At 44.3% G+C, this 24002-nt stretch overlaps 1 protein-coding gene and 1 long non-coding RNA gene across 4 annotated transcripts in view; both read left to right on the top strand.

Annotated features, from left to right (window-relative positions):
• The window catches only part of LOC309352202, a 206979-nt gene that overhangs the window by 137600 nt on the left and 45377 nt on the right, over positions 1–24002 (top strand). The window lies entirely within an intron of this gene.
• SEMA4D (semaphorin 4D) overlaps positions 1–24002 on the top strand; it is a 118071-nt gene that overhangs the window by 68109 nt on the left and 25960 nt on the right. For 2 of the 3 annotated variants that reach the window (XM_081880409.1, XM_081880411.1), the window contains exons 3-4: positions 9256–9373; positions 22363–22752. In XM_081880409.1, coding sequence (XP_081736535.1) covers positions 22662–22752 — 91 coding nt within the window. In that variant the 5' untranslated portion in view covers positions 9256–9373; positions 22363–22661. Of the gene's footprint in view, positions 1–9255; positions 9374–11566; positions 11623–22362; positions 22753–24002 lie in introns of all 3 variants that reach the window. The other variant, XM_081880410.1, reaches the window with a different exon arrangement.

The raw sequence follows: 24002 nt of genomic DNA, 5'->3' as shown, positions 1-24002 counted from the left end.
AAAATATCTGAAAGTTGATCTACAGCAGAGTAACGGAGAACTGCTAGGTGCATCTAAAAGGACAAAGAACAACAACCCTTATGTGGTGAAAAATCTCAGCGTTTTTGTTTATACTTTTTAAAGCAAATTAAATCTTTATAAGTTATGAAGAGATTTAAAGTTTGGGGTAAGTATGCACGAGAATTTCCCATACACCTGGTTTGTACGCCTGTATATAGGACCAATGCGCTGTTGACTCCCAGCTCTTTATTTCCTGCCTCTAAATCCAGTAAAAAATGTTCAGTATCCAGATCTGTGTTGTTGACAGTAGACTGGATGTCGGTACAGTCGCATTGTCAGCGAGTAACTGTGTTCTGTTGAGAACAACACCAGGCAATGGCTTTCCCCCACAGTACTGAGCAGGAAGATTCCACGGTAGTTGTTACAATCATGGCAATCACCTTTCTTCTTATACAGAGGGTCACAGTGCTGGAGTCATGCATGTCTTGTGGCACAGATGATTTCCCCATCACTGAAAGACAAAGCCATGGAGGTGTGTCCTAAGTGAGGAAATGAGGTTGGTTTCAGCACTTCGGTTGGGATTCCATCCTGTCCTGAGGCTTTTCCACCTGCCTAGAAGTTGATAGCATCCTTCAGTTCTTCAAGGGGAGGAGGGATATCTAACTCTTACAAGACAGGCAGAGTCTGGATGATGTCTATTGCAGTCTCTGAGACCATGGTTTCTTTATGCAAGTATAGTTCTTGTTGGTGCTCTGCTCATTGCTTCATCTGCTTGCTGCAGATGGGGACGCGGGTGGCTCTGTGATCTAAACCACTGAGCCTCTTGGGCAGGGGTCACCAAACTAAGACCCGCAGGCCGGATAAGGCCCGAGGGACTTGTTTATCCTGCCCACTGCAACCCCCGCCGCCTGCTCTTACCTGTGCTGCGCTGCGTGGTTGCCCACTTCTGGGTCGGAGGAGCACCGGAAATAGCTTGTGCGCATGCACAAGCGTTACTTCCTGTGCACATCTGGGTCAGGGGAAGCCCGTGCACATGCACACAAGCTATTTCCAATGCTCCTCCGACCCGGAAGTGCGCTGGAAATAGCATGGGCACGCGCTCCCCCGCCCTCCGGCCCGCCGCGCAATCGGCGCTGGAGACACCGGCCCGAGGTACGGTAGGTTTGCTGACCCCTGCTCTTGGGCTTGCTGATTGGAAGGGTGACGGTTCGAATCCCCGCGACGGAGTGAGCTCCCATTGCTCTGTCCCAGCTCCTGCCAACCTAGCAGTTCGAAAGCACGTCAAAGTGCAAGTAGATAAATAGGTACCACTCCGGTGGGAAGGTAAACGGTGTTTCCGTGCGCCCTGGCTTCCATCATGGTGTTCTGTTGCTCCAGAAGCGGTTTAATCATGCCAGCCACATCAGCCAGAAGAAGAAGAAGAGTTTGGATTTGATATCCCGCTTTATCACTACCCGAAGGAGTCTCAAAGCGGCTAACAATCTCCTTTCCCTTCCTCCCCCACAACAAACACTTTGTGAGGTGAGTGGGGCTGAGAGCCCAAGGTCACCCAGCAGCTGCATGGGGAGGAGCGGAGACACAAACCCGGTTCCCCAGATTACAAGTCCACCGCTCTTAACCACTACACCACACTGGCTCCCTTGGCCTTTCTGTGAACAAATGCCAGCTCCCTTGGCCTGAAAGCGAGTTGACTGCCTCAACCCCACAGTCACCTTTGACTGGACATAACTACCCAGGGGTCCTTTACCTTTACCTACCCTTCATCTGCTTGCTGAAGTCTGAGATGAGCTCTCCAGCAATGTTTTCACCAATGCTGTTTTCTTGACAGTTGGCCTGTCTTCATGCCTTGGTGCATTTTTCAAGTGTTGCTGTTGTCAGCAGCGAGTTCAATGCCCTGACACAGCTTTAGCCAGTAACTATTGGCACTTTCATCTGGCAATCTGCTGGACGCCACTACTTTAGTATGGACTTCTGTGAAAAGAGCCTGTAGAGAAATGTGGAAACGAGGCATGCGGACTTCTGAACAATCATTCATGCAGATCACAAAGAACGAGTGGTTCATCCATCACTACCTCAGAGCGGTTGACTATTTCCAAGCACACACCTCTCCCTCCAGGCGGACGTGGCTTATAAAGGGATAAATGAAGGGTTTTATTTGGAGTTTATTTGCAACATGTCGTCTTGGACGGCCTGAGATTCATTTCCCAGTGTGCTTATATGTGTAACTGTGTCAGAGTTACTGGCACGCTGTGAATAGCAATTTATTTCTACAGTTTTGATTTCTGGGCAGGCAGGAAGCCAATGGCTGATATTAAGTGCTGGAAGGCCAGCTCTGCGTGTAATAATAGAGTTCTATCCTCCCTTGCACTCATTTGAACTGAGGGCAGCGTTCTCAATTCATAGGCTTGGCATTGGGGGAACGATTGCTGCCACAGGCACATTAAAGTTAACATATAGTAATCCCACAAATGACTTTTTAGTAACCATCTGAGATAGTCTAGATGGAAATAGCCTTGCTGGTCTTCTGCATATCAATGAAGCACTCTTTACTGGTCTAGTGTACAACTTGTTTCTTGCAAGAGTACCCAGCCCTATAAGAACTACAGAATATACAAAAATGGCATAGATGTTGGTGGGTGCTGCTGTTTGCCATTTATCATGTCATAAACTACTACTGCTGTTAGCTTAGCCCAGGTTGCATAGACTCAAATTGTCAATGTAGGTTGTTTTTTGTTTTTAAAAAAGGTCTTGTAAAATCAGCTGCAATAAACATGCAATACTGCGTCAGGTGGGAGGATTTGAGATGAAAATACGAAGCCTATCTAGGGCTGTGGGAGTCTCTCATTTGGTTCTTCTGCAAATGTTTTTCACTTAGTTGTAGATTGCTTGAAACGTGGAATTTGAAGTGTGTGCAGTTTTCAAGCTTGCCAAACTGTTTTTTTTTTTTTAAGGCAGCTCAGCTGCTGGTCAGGAACACCTTGATACAAGACTAGATTATGTTGCTTTGTGGGGTTGTAGGCTTGGAGGAAGATGTGACTGAAATTTCTTGCGAAAGTACATTTGATGTGGCTAACCGTGTTTAAACACCTGTGCGCATCTATATATATATATATATATATATATATATATATATATATATATATGCAGGTTTTGGTGTCCTCGGGTGTCTTCCCGTGTAAAAGTTGGGGTGTCTAGGCGACGTTTCGACGAGGTCTCACTCGTCATCTTCAGGCTGGTGCTTTCGGCTTCTTGTTACTGGAACAGAGCAGGATCTCAGTGTTTGAGTTCCTATAAATACTGTAGAGGGGGTGTGGTGTATAGCCTCCAATGTTCTGGGCAGAGAGGAAGTTCCCAGGCTAGTGTGCCTTTTCTTCTTTTGTTCCTTAATTACTTGAGAGATATCTTGAGTGATTTCTTGAGTGATATCCTGAGTACCACTTAGGTGGGTCATTAGGTGTGGATTAGTTGCTAAAGTCTTTGTGTCTTGACCTCTTGAACTTTGTGAAGAGTTTTCCTGAGAAGATGGCTGTACTGTACTTAGTTGTGCTCTGGCTTGGCTTCGTGTATAGGGGCGAGCTGTGGTTTTGTGGCTTGTGTCAGCCAGATCTGTGTAGGGATTGCAGGGGGGTGCAGCATCCGGAGGTGCCACCATGGATTGGCTACTGGATGGTGTCTGTAATTCATCTGTGGAGAGGGTCTGGGTTTGGGTCTGGTGTGGTTGATTGGTGTTGGCGTTCTGTGTGCCTCTGGATCTGGTGTCAGTTTTTGTGGGGAGGGCTAATTTCCAGATGTCTGGCAAGCGGGATGTGTCGTCACGCTTGTTCATGTTGTGAGGGTGTTTCTCTATCTCGATGGCTTCCATGATTATTCTCTTGTGGTGATGTTCCATGTTAAAGAGCAATTTGGAATCTGCAAAATTAATTTCGTGTCCTGTTTCTTTCATGTGTTGGAAAAGAGAGGAAGTTTTTTCTTCTTTTTTGACGGCATTCTTGTGTTCTGCGATACGTGCATTTATTCGTCTGTTTGTTTGTCCAATGTACGTGGCTGGGCAGACTTTGCAGGGTATTTCATAGATCCCTTGGTTTTCCAACTGGATTTTATCCTTGGGGTTTCTGAGGATATTGGCTATTTTTTGGTTGGTGCAAAAGGCTGTTTTGATATTGTGTTTATGGAGGATTTTGCTAATTTTATCTGTAGTGCCCTTGATATAAGGAAGGAGGGCCATGCCATTGTTTTCTTCTGTGTCTTGGTTTTTGGGGGGTGTTTCCTTTTGGATTAGCGTCGTAATCCTGTTTTGCTGGTATCCATTGGCAATTAACACGTTTGAGAGATTCTGTAACTCAGTTGTCAAGTGGTCTTTGTCAGCCAGGCGTTTGGTTCTGGAGATGAGAGTCTTGGCTACGGAGTTTATTTGTGCAGGGTGGTGGTGTGATTGTGCATGTAAGTAGCGGTTGGTGTGTGTTTTTTTCCGGTAGATAGTGTGTCCTAGGGAGCCATCAGGTTTTTTGTAGATTAGGACGTCAAGGAAGGGAAGTTGGTTGTTGGCTTCTATTTCCATAGTGAATTGTATTTTGGGGTGTAAGTTGTTGAGATGTGTGAGGAAGCTATCCAGTTTTTCCTTCCCGTGTGGCCAAATTACAAAGGTGTCGTCAACATATCTGAGCCAAAGTTTGGGTTTGTGTTCTGACTTGTCTAAAGCATTGGTTTCAAAGTGTTCCATGTACAGGTTTGCGATGACCGGTGAGAGGGGTGATCCCATAGGTGCTCCTTCTATCTGTTTGTATCTTTGTCCATTGTGGATGAAGTACGTGTTGGTTAGGCAGTGGTTGGTCAGGTCCAAGATGTATTCGGGGGGATTGTATTTGTTTTGAATAGCTGTCAAGGCTTCATTAATGGGCACTTGTGTGAAGAGAGATACAACATCGAAGCTCACAAGTAGGTCATTAGGATGTAGGTTTTGACAACTGAGTTACAGAATCTCTCAAACGTGTTAATTGCCAATGGATACCAGCAAAACAGGATTACGAAGCTAATCCAAAAGGAAACACCCCCCAAAAACCAAGACACAGAAGAAAACAATGGCATGGCCCTCCTTCCTTATATCAAGGGCACTACAGATAAAATTAGCAAAATCCTCCATAAACACAATATCAAAACAGCCTTTTGCACCAACCAAAAAATAGCCAATATCCTCAGAAACCCCAAGGATAAAATCCAGTTGGAAAACCAAGGGATCTATGAAATACCCTGCAAAGTCTGCCCAGCCACGTACATTGGACAAACAAACAGACGAATAAATGCACGTATCGCAGAACACAAGAATGCCGTCAAAAAAGAAGAAAAAACTTCCTCTCTTTTCCAACACATGAAAGAAACAGGACACGAAATTAATTTTGCAGATTCCAAATTGCTCTTTAACACGGAACATCACCACAAGAGAATAATCATGGAAGCCATCGAGATAGAGAAACACCCTCACAACATGAACAAGCGTGACGACACATCCCGCTTGCCAGACATCTGGAAATTAGCCCTCCCCACAAAAACTGACACCAGATCCAGAGGCACACAGAACGCCAACACCAATCAACCATACCAGACCCAAACCCAGACCCTCTCCACAGATGAATTACAGACACCATCCAGTAGCCAATCCATGGTGGCACCTCCGGATGCTGCACCCCCCTGCAATCCCTACACAGATCTGGCTGACACAAGCCACAAAACCACAGCTCGCCCCTATACACGAAGCCAAGCCAGAGCACAACTAAGTACAGTACAGCCATCTTCTCAGGAAAACTCTTCACAAAGTTCAAGAGGTCAAGACACAAAGACTTTAGCAACTAATCCACACCTAATGACCCACCTAAGTGGTACTCAGGATATCACTCAAGAAATCACTCAAGATATCTCTCAAGTAATTAAGGAACAAAAGAAGAAAAGGCACACTAGCCTGGGAACTTCCTCTCTGCCCAGAACATTGGAGGCTATACACCACACCCCCTCTACAGTATTTATAGGAACTCAAACACTGAGATCCTGCTCTGTTCCAGTAACAAGAAGCCGAAAGCACCAGCCTGAAGATGACGAGTGAGACCTCGTCGAAACGTCGCCTAGACACCCCAACTTTTACACGGGAAGACACCCGAGGACACCAAAACCTGCATTCCTGTACCCGTGAAAATCTACGAAAGCATATATATGTATATATATATATAGTAGTTTTGTGGCAAGAGTGAACGAGTGTTTGTAAAAGTACGACTGAACAGCAAATGTATTGCAGAATGCAAAAAGATCTTGTATTTTGGTGAAACCAGTTTGAGCTCTTTGCTCAAAATTCAAAAGAATTGTCTTTTGAGCTATAACTTTTCAGTAGCGTTGCTGAGCAAGAGTCTCAGAAGCAAGAGTAATCTTTCAGTAATCTGCAGACTGTAAACTTCCATTGTAAGTAGAGCTTTGTCTTGCAAATCAGACGTTGGAGGTATAAACTGCTGATTATAGCGTCAAACAGCAACAGAAGCAGCGTAACATTTAACATTTTCAGATAATGCTAGCACCTGTGTGTGTGTGCGCGCGCGCGCTCGCGTGCACATAGACACTTCAAAATTTATTCATAATTTACAGTGCGATATGCATGTCTACTTGGAGTAAGTTTTATCGTGTTCACAGGAAAGCGGGTATAAGATTGCAGCCGGGTATAAGATTGCAGTCTTAGAGAGGGAAGCACCTTCTCTTGGTTTCTAAATTACTGGTTGCATTTGATGGGACCCAAAAGAGTAACTAGGGCAAAGTTTCTTAGCAAGACATTTACCTTCTGAAAAGCTTTCCTGCATTCCTTCTCCCGCTTCTTTTTCGTCTTCTTTGTTCTTTGAGTTCTCTATAACACTACAGAGTTAAATCCTCTGGGCAACAGCTGTTTCATGCCATTTATAACCAGCCCTGTCATGAATTAATGCAACTCGATACTATTGTTGACTATCCAGAAAGCCTTGAAATATTTAACGGTGTGATTATTTCAAAAGCTGAGATACCTGTGTAATAGCTGCAAAAGTGCTTTGATTCCACTCACCCCCTTTTAAATCTGTTTAAAAGCCACCAAGGCTGGGGGAGGGGGGGGGGATGTTAAAGTGTGAATTAAGCATTTGCCTTTCCCTAAAAGCAGCTTGGCAGAAAAAGCACCCTGCACTTAATATTGCTTTTGCTACATTAGATCACCACAGTGGCGGCTGACGATTCCACTTTGCCTGGAATTTCTCCCACTTGAAATAAACTTCCAACTGGAATTAATTTGACTTGGTAGAGGAATTGCTATCGCTTTTATTGGGCGCAAGATTTCATCATACTTCTTTCTTGCCCGCCTCTCATTTCATATAAGTACTAAACATTTGGCAGCTATATCTTGTCACAATGGTAGACTTCTCAGATTTACGAGGCTACTAACGTTGAATGTAAATATCAAACGGTACGGCCTACCCGCTCGGCTGTGTCATGCTTCAGCTTTTATACCAGGAATGGTTTGTGTGTGGTACCAATGACAAATTAGTGGTCGGCTGCATACAAATACTGCCATTTTGGAGCCTTAAAAATTACAAATACGTATCTAATCTCAGAACTTGAATACCCAAAAACCCTGAATTAAAAAAGATTGTCAAGTTGCACCAGTGTGGGGCTTCATTGAGGGTAGGGGGTTGTTCACATGTGCAGAATATTTATTATTTATTCATTAAATTTGTATATAACCCTATATCAGTGATGGCCAAACTTGGCCCTCCAGCTGTTTTGGGACTACAACTCCCATCATGCTTAGCTAACAGGACCCAGTGGTCAGGGATGATGGGAATTGTAGTACCAAAACAGCTGGAGGGCCAAGTTTGGCCATCACTGCCCTATACCCATAAGTCTCAGGGCGGTTCACATCCCTGCACATTGTGAATTGAACCCATCGTGCCTCCTGATGATCTGCATGTAGACTGGGACCCTGCCAGAGCCAATACAGGCTGCATTATAGAATCATAGAATCATAGAGTTGGAAGAGACCACAAGGGCCATCGAGTCCAACCCCCTGCCAAGCAGGAAACACCATCAGAGCACTCCTGACATATGGTTGTCAAGCCTCTGCTTAAAGACCTCCAAAGAAGGAGACTCCACCACACTCCTTGGCAGCAAATTCCACTGTCGAACAGCTCTTACTGTCAGGAAGTTCTTCCTAATGTTTAGGTGGAATCTTCTTTCTTGTACTTTGGATCCATTGCTCCGTGTCCGCTTCTCTGGAGCAGCAGAAAACAACCTTTCTCCCTCCTCTATGTGACATCCTTTTATATATTTGAACATGGCTATCATATCACCCCTTAACCTCCTCTTCTCCAGGCTAAACATGCCCAGCTCCCTTAGCCATTCCTCGTAAGGCATCGTTTCCAGGCCTTTGACCATTTTGGTTGCCCTCCTCTGGACAGTTTGTCAGTGTCCTTCTTGAACTGTGGTGCCCAGAACTGGACACAGTACTCCAGGTGAGGTCTGACCAGAGCAGAATACAGTGGCACTATTACTTCCCTTGATCTAGATGCTATACTCCTACTGAGGCAGCCCAGAATTGCATTGGCTTTTTTAGCTGCCGCGTCACACTGTTGGCTCATGTCAAGTTTGTGGTCAACCAAGACTCCTAGATCCTTTTCACATGTACTGCTCTCAAGCCAGGTGTCACCCATCTTGTATTTGTGCCTCTCATTTTTTTTGCCCAAGTGCAATACTTTTCATTTCTCCCTGTTAAAATTCATCTTGTTTGTTTTGGTATATTTGTGTATCACTCATATTTCCAGGTTCTGCATAGCTAGGTGGGGAACCTGAGGCCCTCCAGATGTTGTCATACTAGGCTCTCTTACATGAATTTTCTAGATCAAATTCAATCGGTTTTTAGGCCTAGTATTGGCACAGAAACGTCTTAGGTTGCTCTACAATGATTACCAGATGGGCAGGGTATAAATATGTTGTTGTTGTTGTTGTTGTTACTACCTCTTTTGGGAGAGAGACAGGGGGATTGTTTCCCTTTTCATAACCTACAATTTTTGTGTGTTGGTGTTTTAGTCTAGTTTTTCAACAACAACAAAAAAGAATTATATTTTAGGTTGTTTCTATAATGCTGGTTTTAATGGACGTCCGTGTTTGTTTTTAATATTGTAACTTGCTTTGAGTTGCTGTGGCACAAAAGTGACTAAGAAAAGTTATTAAATAATAATAATTTTTGGTTTTCTTTAACAGTACTGAAGATTTCTGGGCTACCTTGCTGGACCTCATTACTATGCCATAAAGAAATCAGATACTTGAAAGAGTTAATTCCTGGGAAGGAAAACAGAAAAAAAATTCCAAATGGTGACAGGTACTGTATTATATCATTTTTTTCAATTTCACTTCCATCCTCCACCCTTTGTGTGTGTTAATACTACACACAGATCTGTCAAACTAAGTTAATTGATGGTTAATTGATGGTTAGGAGCTTTCAGTGGGGATTCTTTTTACCTTCCCGCCGGAGCGGTACCTATTTATCTACTTGCACTTTGATGTGCTTTCTGCTAGGTTGGCAGGAGCAGGGACCAAGCACCGAGCTCACCCCGTCGTGGGGATTCGAACTGCTGACCTTTTGATCGGCTAGTCCTAGGCTCTGTGGTTTAACTCACAGCGCCACCCACGTCCCTTATATCACTTTCACCCCACCCCAAATTTGGTTGCTAGTGATCTTTGCCCGGTAGAAAGAAACTTAGATCCAGATTCTTCCAACAACTTGACCCTTAGCACAGTGAATCTTGCAGCTTAATTTGCTGTTAAGTTTACTGATTTACAGAGTGGATTCTAGCCAGCTTCTTATTCTGTTCATTTCCCCCCCTGGTGGCTCTAGTGTTCTACATTCCCCCCCCCCCCCGTTTTTTGTTTGCATATCTTTAAAAGTGTTCATTGGCGCATGGATAGCGCTGTGAAATGTATGACTCAAAACCCCCTTTTTATTATTTCAAGAATCATAACAGTCCTTTACTTCTCTCTTTAAAAATAAGCAAATCTTTGTGTTAGAAATGTTTTTGTTGCTGTGGTAGCGATACAATAATGAACCTCAATTGGGCTCTGTGATGTTAATTTTATGGGACAAGCACTTTATGGATTCTTCTGCTTTATATACACCCCCCCCCAAATCCAAGTAGTCCATAGTGCAGAAACTGACTTGTCTTTTCTTTTCTGAAATTTTTTTACTTGACTTTTACAATTTAACTACAGATAACAAATTATTTGCATAGATCTTAAAGGTTGCCTGCATTTTACATAACTAATGCATATCAGTTTACATTAAAACAACCGAGCAATAATATAATACTGGTTAGAGAAGATAACATTTTTTGTGTGAACCTCTTTGAGGGTTTTTTCTATAATGAAGTGATATATAGATTTTATGGAATAAACAGACAAACAGCAGTAGAGCATAGTTTCAAAGTAGAATGGCCTGGTTAGCTGAATTTTCTGATAAACTGGGTATCTTTTGTCACTGCAGAAAACTTCTTATGTGCTTGTATTTTCGGTTTATCATGGAATGGCTTTTTGTGCAGTTGGGTTGAAAAATTTGGGCACAAGACAATTTATTGCCACAGTACAAAGTCTGATTTGGAAGGGAGGAAAATGGGGATAGGATTGGGGAACACCTTTCCCTTTCAGAATGATCAGTAAACTAATGTCATTGGCATTATATGGATGCTAATTTCTGACCTTTTTTCTCTAGCAATGAAAAACTTGTTTCTTTACATGTTAAAGTGGCACATTATTTCTAATACGAATAGAATTTATATTACTTCTAATACAATTGCATATTATAACTAATAGAACCTACCTTCCTTGATGTTTTCTATTACAACTTTTAGTTGTGGTCTTTTTTTTAAACCCAGCAATAAAAATAAATTGTTTAGGTAGGTCACTTAAGGACCACCCCCCCCCCACTCCATGATCAGGGCATGTTTCACTTGTGAATCCTGACCAGCCCGTTGTATGGCAAACCAAAATATTCTTAGGTACCTCAATTCACCTGTGTGTGTACCCAGCATGGCATGGCAAAAGTGGTGTTTTTTTTACAAAAAACAAGAACACATTTTTGTTTTGTTTTTTACTTCTGGGAATCAGTGTCTTTAAAGTTGCAGGAAAGCAAACTAGTACAATTTGAATGTCTGGAATGAACCAGGTAAGGGAGAGGTAGGGGAACTTTCCTCAGAAAATGAACAGTAATTTCATGTGACAGATGAAAAATACTGCTCTCCTTTCTGCCAACGGAAGCCGTTCAGCTAAACATCATGAAAACTTCTCTGTCTGTGTGTATTGAACTTTGTACTCCTCAAACAAGCTATTTGTGGCTTTGACAACCATATAATTAAACAATTATAGAGCTGGAGTTTCATTTGGTAAAATAGCCTGCATAGTCACTTGTCTGGAAAGGCTGTAGTACTTGCACAGTAATGAATGACTTAAAGAATATTTCTCCGCAACTAATGTCTGTCAGGATGAGATGCTTAACTTGAGACCTCTTAACCGTTCTTGACAGGCATCTCCCCAAGAACTCTGAGGCCCTTGTTGCAGGACTTTGCACTCTGTAAATAGGTTTGAGAGAATGTTGTTTTCTCTGTCTATTATCTAGCTTCTTCCATTGCCCTCACAGCATGTTGAACCCTGCTGCTTAAGGAATGATTGTTGAAACACTCCGTTAACTCTTAAGAAGGCTAAGGCTTTGTTTTTGTGAATGGCTAAAGGCCAGTGGTCTTGTTTAGCAAATATTGAATCCACAATGGCAGTTGTCTGCCACTGCCTCTAAATTACTACCGGCTAATTGCAACAGTTGTCCACTGCTATTTCCCTTGGATTGATAGAAAAAGATAGTTGGATGGTTTTGAAGTAGCATGCAGAACGACTTCCCGGCAGAAATGGTTGTAGTGCCACTTTCAGAGTCTACACCTGCATCTCCTTGCGGCTAAACAATACTTTTGCATTGTTCATACACTGGGCAGCCTTCACCAGACACTTGCCCTCCAGGCCACTCCTAACATCTCTAACCATTGACCATGCTGGTTGGGCTGATGGGAGTTGTAGTCCAAAATATTTAGAGGTACCAGGGTGGTGGAGGGACACGGGTGGCGCTGTGGGTTAAACCACAGAGCCTAGGACTTGCCGATCAGAAGATCAGCACTTCGAAAGCACGTCAAAGTGCAAGTAGATAAATAGGTACCACTCCGGCGGGAAGGTAAACGGCGTTTCCGTGCGCTGCTCTGGTTCACCAGAAGCAGCTTAGTCATGCTGGCCACATGACTTGGAAGCTGTACGCCGGCTCCCTCGGCCAATAAAGCAAGATGAGAACCGCAACCCCAGAGTCGGCCACGACTGGACCTAATGGTCGGGGGTCCCTTTACTTTTACCTTTACCAGGGTAGTGAAGGTTGGCCTGGACCATCTCTAGGTCAGTGTTTCCCAACCTTTTTTGGGCAAAGGCACACTTGTTTCATGAAAAAAATCTCGAGGCACACCACCATTACAGCCCCGTGACGTCAGCGCGCAGCGTCACGCCGGGAGGGACGCACGAAAGTGTAAGTTTCAATTTTTTCCCCTCCCCCTTGCCTTCCTTCTGTGCCAACCGCCAAAAAGCCAAGAAAAAAGCAAAGACTTTAGGGCAGCAGGTCGACACGGAAGAAGCTCCTACCTAAGGACAGGTGCGACTGCCGTGTCCTCTTCTGCCACACTTGGCAGCCCTGCCTCACGGTCGTGACTCCCACCCTGATTTCTCCCCGCAGGTCGAGCGGCACAGGCAGCCCAATGTGTCCAGCCCAGACACAAGCCCCGCTTCCCCACTCTAGATCCTGAATGCGACCAAGTGCTCTGGACTCCCGAGCAGGGTGGGAAAGAGGACTCGCATCTGGTAGCCTCCGGGCTCCTCGCCTGCTCGAGGGATGGCATTGCAGGCAAGCTGCCGGCCGTCGCCATCGCCGCCCCCTCATGCGAGTGGACCTGCCCGGAGTGGTGGGCCGGGGGAGGCTCGCTCTCTGTGGGGATGTGGCCCCCGCTTCCTCCTGCCCAGGGCTGAGCTCCTTACCCGCGATCTCGGTCTCACGCACGCGGATCCCACTTATTCCGAAGCTCGCGCCACTAGCCGGGGCTCTCACACCGTGCCAGGGTGAGGCGGCGCGGCCCACTGACGTCATCGCGGCTCGCCGCCGCCCTCGACTTCCCTGTTCCCTCCCCTCCCTCGGGTCGCCGTGGTTACCGAGGACTGCAAGCTGCTCGGGCGAGCGTGGGGCATTAAGTGGGAGAAGGAAAATTAAAATTAAAACTCGCCCGAAGGCCGCCTCTCCGGATATCTTTCGAATTTTTTAATTTTTCCCGCGGCACACCAGGCAACGTCTCGCGGCACACTAGTGTGCCGCGGAACACCGGTTGGGAAACACTGCTTTAGGTTATTTTGGATGATAGGCACATCACCTCCATGCATACACAATCTTTCTCATTGCATGTGGCTACTGCTTCACTTTTCTGCCACCTCCTCACTTGCCCACTCCTTTTTGGTTACATGTTCAATCAGCCATGTCTGCATAGCAATGTCTGTGTAGCAATGGAGCGTCAACTCAAGAACAGATGGTGGCCCACAACAGCAAACAAGATCTTTTTAATAAAAGGGTGGTTTTCAAGGCAGTTGACTTTTCTCAGCTGTTGAACCAGCAGCGCTAGACATAGCCAGCTATTGGGCAGATTCTATTAAACTTCATTGACGCGTGTTGCCAAGACTGTTGGCTTGGGGTGGGCAGACTATGGAGCTTCTGCAGGTTCCAGGCTTTGGAGCAGACCCTTGTCTCAACACTGTCATGTGGATTAAGGCTTTGATGTTAAGCAGCACAGGGGTGAAGAGAAGTATTTAACAGATGGAAGTTTAATACTGGAATAAGCAACTGATTATTGGAAAAGGTTGCCGTAAATCTATCTTCATTTTTGCCCTCTGGGAGAGAAAGAGAGAGGAATCGATCTAACACAAGACCTGGTTCTCACTGGGATGGTAAAGCTGTGTCTGGGCTATCCATTATTTGGAGGAGCGTTCAGTCATAGACTCTTCAAAATGCATGAATGTTTTTCCATTCAAAAATGAGTCAGGTCTTTAAAACCTCAGTGGGCTACCTGTGGCCATACAGCATAGACAGAGGGCTACCATCTCAGAATTAGGGCATACTCTAGGGCAGGCACGCCCAACTTCCAAGAGATTGCGTTCTACTCCCACTATAAAAAAACAGGCAGTGTTCTACCCATTGGACTGACCAGAGTTTTTGGGGGGAGGATCAGCCAAACGTTGTTGAGCTTTTTTTGTCAGGGCGAACCTGCCCTAAATATGGCAAATGTTGAAACTCACTGATTTTTGTTGATCTATAAATCCCTAAAAAGTGTATTAGAAAGACCAAATGCTCCCATACGAACCTATCTGGCTGTTAAAGTCTTATTTAGAAGCCTTCAAAAGTAAGATAGTTGGTTACCAGTAGCGGTACCTTCTCTGTACTGGTGCCCTGTTTGAAGTCCATTCCATGTAAGCCCATATGAACTGGCACATAATCTGATAACTTCTAAACCACCAGATTAAAATGATGTTCATGTCAGGAGCTCAACTTATACTCGAGTAGGACCCTGGTAGAGATACATGCCCGACTGGCATGTTCCCTCCCTCCTGGTCGCTCGTTCAGGAGCTTCAAAAGCTTTCTTCTGCCCAAACATCACAGCGACGGATGCCAACAGACACCAGCACACTTAGGGATCTGCAGAGTTTGCGCTGTTGCGTAACAGACCTCAGCAACTCAGCATTTTGGCTAATCTACTTTATTTACATATAAACACACGGAGCACTGCAACATGGCTCCCTCTCTCTCTCTAGCATCAGACAGCAAAGCGAGAAAGAACAAAGGACAATAGTCCCACTTCACGGAACACAGTAACACAAACATCCTGTCTCCATCACTTCCCACTTTGTGGAGTCAAAACATATACCGTCATGTGATAGACAACAATCCCATGACTGCAATCATGGAGCAGGAACTCTAACAGTTCACACAGGCTCTAAGTGGTTGATAAATTAGGTTCTGTTACAGCTCCGACTACTATTGGCAAATTATGTTATAGGTTGTTTATACATGTGATACTGTTTGATATCTGTAAGTTTCCCTGAGAACTGGACTTGAAAGGTGGTATATAAAATATTTTGGCCGAAAGTGCTTGAAAATACATGGAGATGTGTAGTTGTACCAGTTATGAATCAGCAACATTTTTACAAACACATGCATGTTCTAATGTAGGTTGTAAAGTGCCTTGAGATTTCCCCCCTTAAAAATATAGAAATTAAATGAGTAATAATAATAATAATAATAATAATAATAAGTTTTTAACTATTTGCTGCATTTGGAATGATGCTTATGTAGATAGATTTTTATATGGGGCTTGTGTCTAAACAGAAGCTTTAAATAATTAACAGCCTTAATCTTTATTTACATTTGTTTCATACTCACCCAATTCAGCATGCTTCGTTTGCAAGCGAATGTTGCTACTTAATTGGAAACAAGCACTGGAAATGGGATGCATATTGAGACACACCCTTTTCCACAAAAGACCCTTTCAGTAAAATAACAGTGCGTTTAAGGCGTGATGGGAGCATTCCAGGTTCTCTTATTATCTGTATTCGCATAACTGTAGCAGGCAAAAGACCTTTTCCTTAGCAGCCAAGTGGAACTGGATGTGAAGCGCATACATATTCTTGGCTCTCTGCCCCAGATCGCATCAGTAGGGCTTGGTGCGCATACCTGAGAAATGGTACTTCCGCATCCCCAAGGGGCACATAAAACGAGCTCTTGGCAGAGAAATGGTTTGTCGGGTGGATTTTATTAAGCAGCAGCCAACTGTTGGATTGAATGCTTAAATCGTATTGTTTACTTATGCTGCATAGGCAAAAGGGTAAATCTGTTGGAATCGGGTTCTGTTCGTTGATTGGCTAGCTGCAAATCGTGCACGGCCATGTTTCTCGAAGCCAGAGCACACCTACAGGCCAAGCATAGGCCCTGCAAGGTTCCTCAGACTGGGGCCAGTTACGAATGCAGGTGGGAGGAGTGTTGCATTTTTTTTATGGGGACCCCTGACCATTAGGTCCAGTCGTGGACGACTCTGCGGTTGTGGTACTCATCTCATTATACTGGCCAAGGGAGCCGACGTATAGCTTCCGGGTCATGTGGCCAGCATGACTAAGCCGCTTCTGGCGAACCAGAGCAGCGCACGTTTACCTTCCCACCGGAGTGGTACCTATTTATCTACTTGCACTTTGATGTGCTTTCAAACTGCTAGTTGGCAGGAGCTGGGACCGAGCAATGGGAGCTCACTCCATCGTGGGGATTCAAACCGCTGACCTTCTGATCGGCAAGTCCTAGGCTCTGTGGTTTAACCCACAGCGCCACCCCCCACCCCATCTCTGTTTCGAAAATTCCTTGCACGCAGAATGCTAACATGTAGAAAAGCCAATATCTGCTGCTGCTTCTCCCAGGGATTGGGTAGAATCAGCTTCCAGTGCAGAATGGCGAGGCTTGCATACTCTTTTGGTGGTGTCAAGATCCCAGTTGTAAACTGTATTGCATGTGTGATAGAGCTAAATATGAAAGGGGTTTGGCATTGAGAATGTGGGCGTTTTTTTCTTGCTTTCCCATAATAGCTGAAGCAGAGTTCATCCCATGAGATTGATTGGTCATAGATTCAGAATGCACAGAACAAAACAACTACTTCCACCCAAAGCATTAATGGAGAGCCAGTGTGGTGTAGTGGTTAAGAGCGGTGGACTCGTAATCTGGGGAACCGGGTTCGCATCTCTGCTCCTCTACATGCAGCTGCTGGGTGACTTTGGGCCAGTCACACTTCTTTGAAGTCTCTCAGCCCCACTCACCTCACAGAGTGTTTGTTGTGGGGGAGGAAGAGAAAGGAGAACGTTAGCCGCTTTGAGACTCCTTTGGGTAGTGATAAAGCAGGATATCAAATCCAAACTCTTCTTCTTCTTCTTCTTAGGGCAGGCACGTCCAACTCCCAAGAGATTGTGATCTACTCCCAGTATTAAAAAACTGGCAGTGATCTACTCATTGGAGGGAGGAGGAGCGTGCGTAGGGTGGGTGGATTGCCCAGAGTTGTTGAGCTTTTTTGGGGTCGGGTTGCCCAGAGTTCTTCAGCTTTTATTTGTTAATTTTCAGTAAACTTTATTTAATCCCATGATCGATAAGGATCCCATGATTGACCAGGATCAGCTGGGAATCTACCAGTAGATCGTGATCTGCTGGTTGGACATGCCTGGCTTAGGGAGTTCACCACCACAGTGGTGACAGCCATTGACTTAGATGGCTGTAAAGGAGGATTAGACCAACTCATGGAGGATAAGTCTACCAGTGACTAAGTAGCTACGATGGCTAACTGGAACTCCAGTTCAGAAGTTGGAAATTCCAGCTGCTGAGGAGAGCCCCACCTTGGCTTGTGGACTTTCCAAAGGCCTCTTGACCTCTGTAGAAAACAGGATCCTTAAATAGGCAGACCAAGAATGGAGAACCTTCAGCCCTCCAGATGTTGTTGAACTACAACTCCCATCATTCCTGACCCCTGGCCATGGTAGCTGGGGCTGTTGGGAGTTGGAGTGCAATAACAGGGACGCCCATCCCTGAAACAGATGGGCTTCTCTTGCATTCTTTCAGCTGAGCTCTTGAGCTACTCCTGCATGAAACCAATGTAAGTTTCCCTAATGGTGGCCATTGCATATCTGCCATCGATTAGTATTTTGTTCAAGCCACAGGACGGTATTTTTAAACATAACATTATGTCATAAATTGACTTTAGCAAGTGCCTTTAAAAATAAGAAGGCCTGGCTTGTGTGATTGTGTCCCCCCCCCCCAACTTTGGAAGCTGTTATATCGTTTTTTAACATAGTGCTGCTGGCTGCACCAGCTGTATGTTCTGGTGACACATACTAATTTCTCTCGGCACAAAGATTATTAGTGCTGCCATTGAACCAGTGTGAAATAATAAAAAAAGCATATTTTTGAGAGAGAAATATACACAGTCCCCATCCATCTGTCTGATTTCTAATTATGTGAGGCAGGTGATTATATAGTGTAACAGAATTCCTGTCATAAAATTATCCTTCTGTTGGGTGTCTTTCTAAGTGATCGTCTAAATGTCTCTGCTTGTTGCAAATAGAACTTCAAGTAATGCTCATTCTTTTCGGTTTCTTTCCTCATGTTCATTGCAAGTCTGTGTGTCCAACCTCACACATGTAATCTTTTGTTTAATTGTGTAGTTCTATCAGTTTCCACCAGAATGGAGTGATTTCACAGATTAGGGCACTAGACTAGACATCTGTCCACAATCTCCTCCTATCTCCTTGTTGATGGCAACAGCCATTCCTGTCTGCATGAAGTGCTCATTACACCCATTGCATAGATCTTCCTCATTGATGCTGATGCCACCTATAAAACCCCAAGTTGAGGGTTCGAGGCCACCAGTCCTTTCCTCAAAAAGAGTTTGGGCGAGGAAAAGAAATAAGTTTATCTCCCTTGGTCTGGGGCAGAAATGGAAACAGCATCAAGGATGAGCACTCTCAGTCTACCTATGCATGCATTTTGTCCTCCCAACACACAACATGCATCTTAACAGCAGCAACAACAACAACAACAACAATTTTATTATTTATACCCCACCCATCTGGCTGGGTTTCCCCAGCCACTCTGGGTGGTTTCCAACTGAATATTAAAAACATTATAAAACATCAAACATTAAAAACTTCCCTAAACAGGACTGCCTTTCCTTGACATCTAGTGGGAGGGCGTTCCACAGGGAGGGCGCCACCACCAAGAAGGCCCTCTGCCTGGTTCCCTGTAACCTCACTTCTCGCAGGGAGGGAACTGCCAGAAGGCCCTCGGAGCTGGACCTCAGTGTCCAGGCTGAATAATGAGGGTGGAGATACTCCTTCAGGTATACTGGGCTGAGGCTGTTTAGGGCTTTAAGCACCAACACTTTGAATTGTGCTCGGAAATGTGCTGGGAGCCAATGGAGGTCTCTCGTTTATCAGCACTTTTCCTTCTCATTTGCTGGTGCTGGTTTGCAGCCTAAACCAGAGCTGGGTCAAGTGTTCTCTCTGCGAAACTGCCACTCTGCCACCAGAAGTGGAGTTGCAGCCCTTTGGCTCAAAAAGTTATCCAGCCCACCTCATACAGTCAACCCCTAAATACCACCCAAACTCATACTTATGAAGTCAACAGAGACAACAAAATAATTCCAGGGGGGTTGCTTCCAGGGTGGGTTGGAAGGTAGTATTAACTCTAGGTGTCCCTCGTCACCCTCCCATCCTCGGATATCAATCTCTAGAGAGAAAACAGAAAGCAAAGTAAGTTGGGGAACGCCTTCACTGGAAAACATACTGAGCTAAACAAAAAGAAGATTATTGCTGAAGAGTTAGCCATTGGGTTTGCTTGTTTGTTTGCCCTTCATTTAGCTAGATTCAACTGTTTCATGTCTCTGCAAGCGACGGTAGGAGCGACTTCTTTCCTTTCATTCTAGTCATGATTTTGGAAAGAGGAATCACAGTTGTACCTTGGTTTTTGAACAGCTTAGTTCTCAAACGTTTTGGCTCCCGAACGCCGCAAACTCGGAAGTGACTGTTTTGATTTGAGAACTATTTTTGGAAGCTGAAAATCTGATGGGGCTTCTGCGGCAGGAGCTTCCTGCAGCCAGTCAGAAGCCGTGCTTTGGTTTCCAAACGTTTTGGAAGTTGAACGGACTTGTGGAACAGATTCCGTTTGACTTCCAAGGTACAACTGTATATGAAGTTTTCTGAGTTGCTGCTGTATGATAAATTGGCCTCTGTGCAGTGCCTTATCATATCAGTACGCCACTTATTTCCTGAACAAAGGTGCAAACTAATTAGTTGAAATAGTCATTAAAATAAATTGACTTTATACTTCTTAGAAGTATACAGGCACAGTTCCGGCACCACCTCTGGCATCTAAAGAAGTAGGACTGCAGTCTATGAAAAGATACGCTGTATAAAATATGCAATACTTGTCTTTGGCTTCAAATAACAGTAAATGGCTATTCCAATATACTATTTAAGGAACACACACACGAAAACAAACAATTCTCTTATTTTAGAAAATAATGCATTGAATAACTTAATATTTGCTCAGAAACACCGAGTGTAAAAGATAATGACCATTTACTAGAATTCCAAGTGATCAGAATTTTAAGGAAATGAGGGTTGGCAGTTACTAAGCAGAAGAATGTCCCTAAATAATGGGAAGTACGATTGTTACGATTGGGAATTACAGTTCTAAATATTCATAAATTGAGAACTAAGCAAATAGCGAAGCTTAAGTAGTTATCAAGTATTATTAAAATGGGTCACCCAGATGGACTCAGTAGGATTATCCTGGTGGAATATTAGATAGAGCCAGGGGTGGCTTTCAGTAGCTGTGATGACTTGTCAGCCTTTATTCATAAGCTCAGAATTGCAAATACAGAGCTCAGCGCAGTCCAAAATAGGTATACGTCCATGCATAAAAGACTGCCACAGGTCATGACAAAAGAAGAGAACACAGAAGAGAAAATGGTAGGGTTTTTAAGAGGGGAAAAAATACAAAACAAACTGTCCCAAGTTCATCTGGTCTGTATTCACCTCCAGTGAACCACAGTGGAAGGATCTTCAGAGTGAAACTGTAAATCTCCTATATATATTAGATACAAGGCCCAGGTAAGGTATTGGTAAGCATCTGTCTTGATGTCAGGATCCCTCGGTGCTTATTAGTTGCCATGGTTACATTCTTCTGCTGGCTCACCTTTTATGTAGACAGAAAATGAGAAATTGAACTGGAATAGCTCGAACAAAGAAGTTACATAATTTGCCCAGACACAATAAATCTAGCTGAGTCATTAAAGCTGCCATCCTATATATTTATGCACCTGTGCTGACTTCCTGTTGGTCTCATGCCTAGAGTTCCACTGAAAGGTTGTTGTTGTTTAGTCGTTTAGTCGTGTCCGACTCTTCGTGACCCCATGGACCAGAGCACGCCAGGCACTTCTGTCTTCCACTGCCTCCCGCAGTTTGGTCAGACTCATGTTTGTAGCTTCGAAGACACTATCCAACCATCTCGTCCTCTGTCGTCCCCTTCTCCTTGTGCCCTCCATCTTTCCCAACATCAGGGTCTTTTCCAGGGAGTCTTCTCTTCTCATGAGGTGGCCAAAGTCTTGGAGCCTCAGCTTCACGATCTGTCCTTCCAGTGAGCACTCAGGGCTGATTTCCTTAAGAAAGGATCGGTTTGTTCTTCTTGCAGTCCATGGGACTCTCAAGAGTCTCCTCCAGCACCATAATTCAAAAGCATCAATTCTTCGGCGATCTGCCTTCTTTATGGTCCAGCTCTCACTTCCATACATCACTACTGGGAAAACCATAGCTTTTACTATACGGACCTTTGTTAGCAAGGTGATGTCTCTACTTTTTAAGATGCTGTCTAGGTTTGTCATTGCTTTCCTCCCACTGAAAGGTACTTGGTTGAAATAATTAGAAAATAGGGACAGTTTTGCCTGCATTCAAACATAAGCCTGTTCCGTACCATTTTCTGCACAGAATGGGTGTGCAAAACATTCAGCTAAATGCATAGAGCTGTCTAGAGTCATATACTGAATTTGCTAATTCGGTGAAATATACCAAAAAATTGAATTCAGTAGATTATAGCGCATTTGGCAATTAATTTTCAGAGTTGCCTTTCTTTTTAGAAGAGATGGGAGCCACAGTTCAAATTCTCACTTTAGCCACAAAGCTCACTTCATGATCTTCAAGATTCTCCCCCAGATGGTATCTGAAATTGGGAATCTAAGACTCTGAATGCTTCATAGTTTGGAAGCAAAATCCTGGGATTCATACAACTCCTACAGAAAGCCCATGGGTTGCACAGAAACGTCTCGAGCTACCTGCAGCCAAAACCTCTGCCCGCAATATATAGTTCCATTTTAGTCTTTTGTTAAAATATTTAAACTACACCTTGAGCTTCGAAAATGCAACATCTCCCTTCCATATCCCCAAAATGCTTGTCTACAAGTATTGATATGACAGATATAAATCATGAGAGCTCATGGAAAATTATGGTTGTTAATAGCTTCCTGTGGCTATTTCTGAAAATGAGCCACTGTTTCCTTTTATAAAACCAGAGTCTTTGCTGTGGGGACGTTTCTTAACAAAGGAAAGAGTCTAGCTTGGAAATCATTAGCTACTGTGAAAATCTGACAACTTCCTTCCTTCTGCCTTTTATTTCTGCAGCTTTATACACCAACCCAACGGATCAGAAGCATGTGCTTAAGAAGTAGAGGTTTTGCTGAGACTCCTTCTAGAAATCTTTTCCGTTCTCTGCTGTGGCCAGTGCATGCCTCTTGGGGGAAGTGATCTGTCAGATAGCAGGCATTCGGAAGCACCCTCGCAAGGAACCAACGGCTCACGCGTTTAGTATGAAGATGCCCATGTCTTCGCAGACCCTCTGAACTCCAAAGGCGTTTCTTCTGCCAAATGAACTTTTGCTGCTGCGGTTGCCCATCTGCATTCATAGACTAAGGACACTTAACATGGCTTTTCTTCTATACGGGGCTGTGAGTTTATTTCTTGGAATGGCAGCAGCGTTTGGCCCAGTGCCCCGGATTACCTGGGAACACAAAGGTAAGAGCATAGCTTACGGTAAGGATAGAGATTCATAAAATAAATGAGTAGTAGTTCTGTACTTTGCTGATACAAAATCCTCCATAGCAGTAGATTAAAGGCTTGTTTAATGTCGTCATACAATATAGCCCAGGGTTTCCCAAACTTGGGTTTCTCGCTGTTTTGGGGACTACAACTCCAATCATCCCTAGCTAGAAGGATCAATGGTCAGGGATGATGGGAATTGCAGTCCAAAAAACAACTGGATACCCATGTTCCGAAAACCCTGGTATAGCTAATGCAAAATAGTGTTGATATCTACATAATTGGCACAGCAACTCAGTGAAATAAATGGGAGTGGAAGACCTACTCAGAACTTTCTAGCAAGAGTTGGAAGTCTGGCATCGTACTGTAAACAACAATTTTTTTTGCTACCCTTGCATTTACACCTTTGGTTGCTCCTTGGCATTTAATGAGGAGACCTTCAAGAACAACTACCTCATTGTTAGTTGCCAATCGTTGTTTTCCTATGTTTCTCTGTGCCTCACAAGGAACCATTATTTATTGGATTGACTCGAGTAACTGCTTTCAGTTGGCACAGTGGACTGCTGCTTCCCTGCCCCTCAGCAACAGCATCACTGCCACATATAGAATGGTTGGTTGTGGGGGGGAGGTCAAGTGGTCAACCACACAGGCCAACCCAAATCCTGAGCTCCCACCTGTATAGTAAGGCTGGTCAATGCCAAGTTTTCAACACTGAGATGTATTGCCCGGCAAACTTCGCGATCTGGCGATACCAGTATAGCTGAAAGAGCGTCTCCACCCCCATTATTCAGCCCGGACACTGTAGTCCAGCACCGAGGGCCTTCTGGCGGTTCCCTCACTGAGAGAAGTGAGGTTACAGGGAACCAGGCAGAGGGCCTTCTCAATAGTGGCACCCACCCAGTGGAACGCCCTCCCATCAGATGTCAAGGCAATAAACAATTATAGATTTTGACATTTAGGTTGGTCCTAATAATAGCCATTATCATTCTGTGGCTTCTGCATATCACTTGACTGTAGGGCCCCCTCAATTTTTTCATTGTTTCCCACTCAGGAAGAACCCCATTTCAAACATTCCAATGACCATCTGTACAATCCTGGCCTCCAGGGCAGCGAATTTGCATTTGCTTAAGCTTTCGGATTGCTTTCTCTCCCTTCAATTCGACTAATGTCCAGTCATTAGGTTGTGCCACTTTAGTTAACGATCTCAAAATCAGTGGATCTAGGCC

This window comes from Podarcis erhardii (genome assembly GCF_964252035.2).
Source record: "Podarcis erhardii genome assembly, chromosome: 11".
NCBI lineage: Eukaryota > Metazoa > Chordata > Lepidosauria > Squamata > Lacertidae > Podarcis > Podarcis erhardii.
Note: the sequence above shows the minus strand (reverse complement) of the source record. Positions and strands in the feature narration are given on the sequence as shown.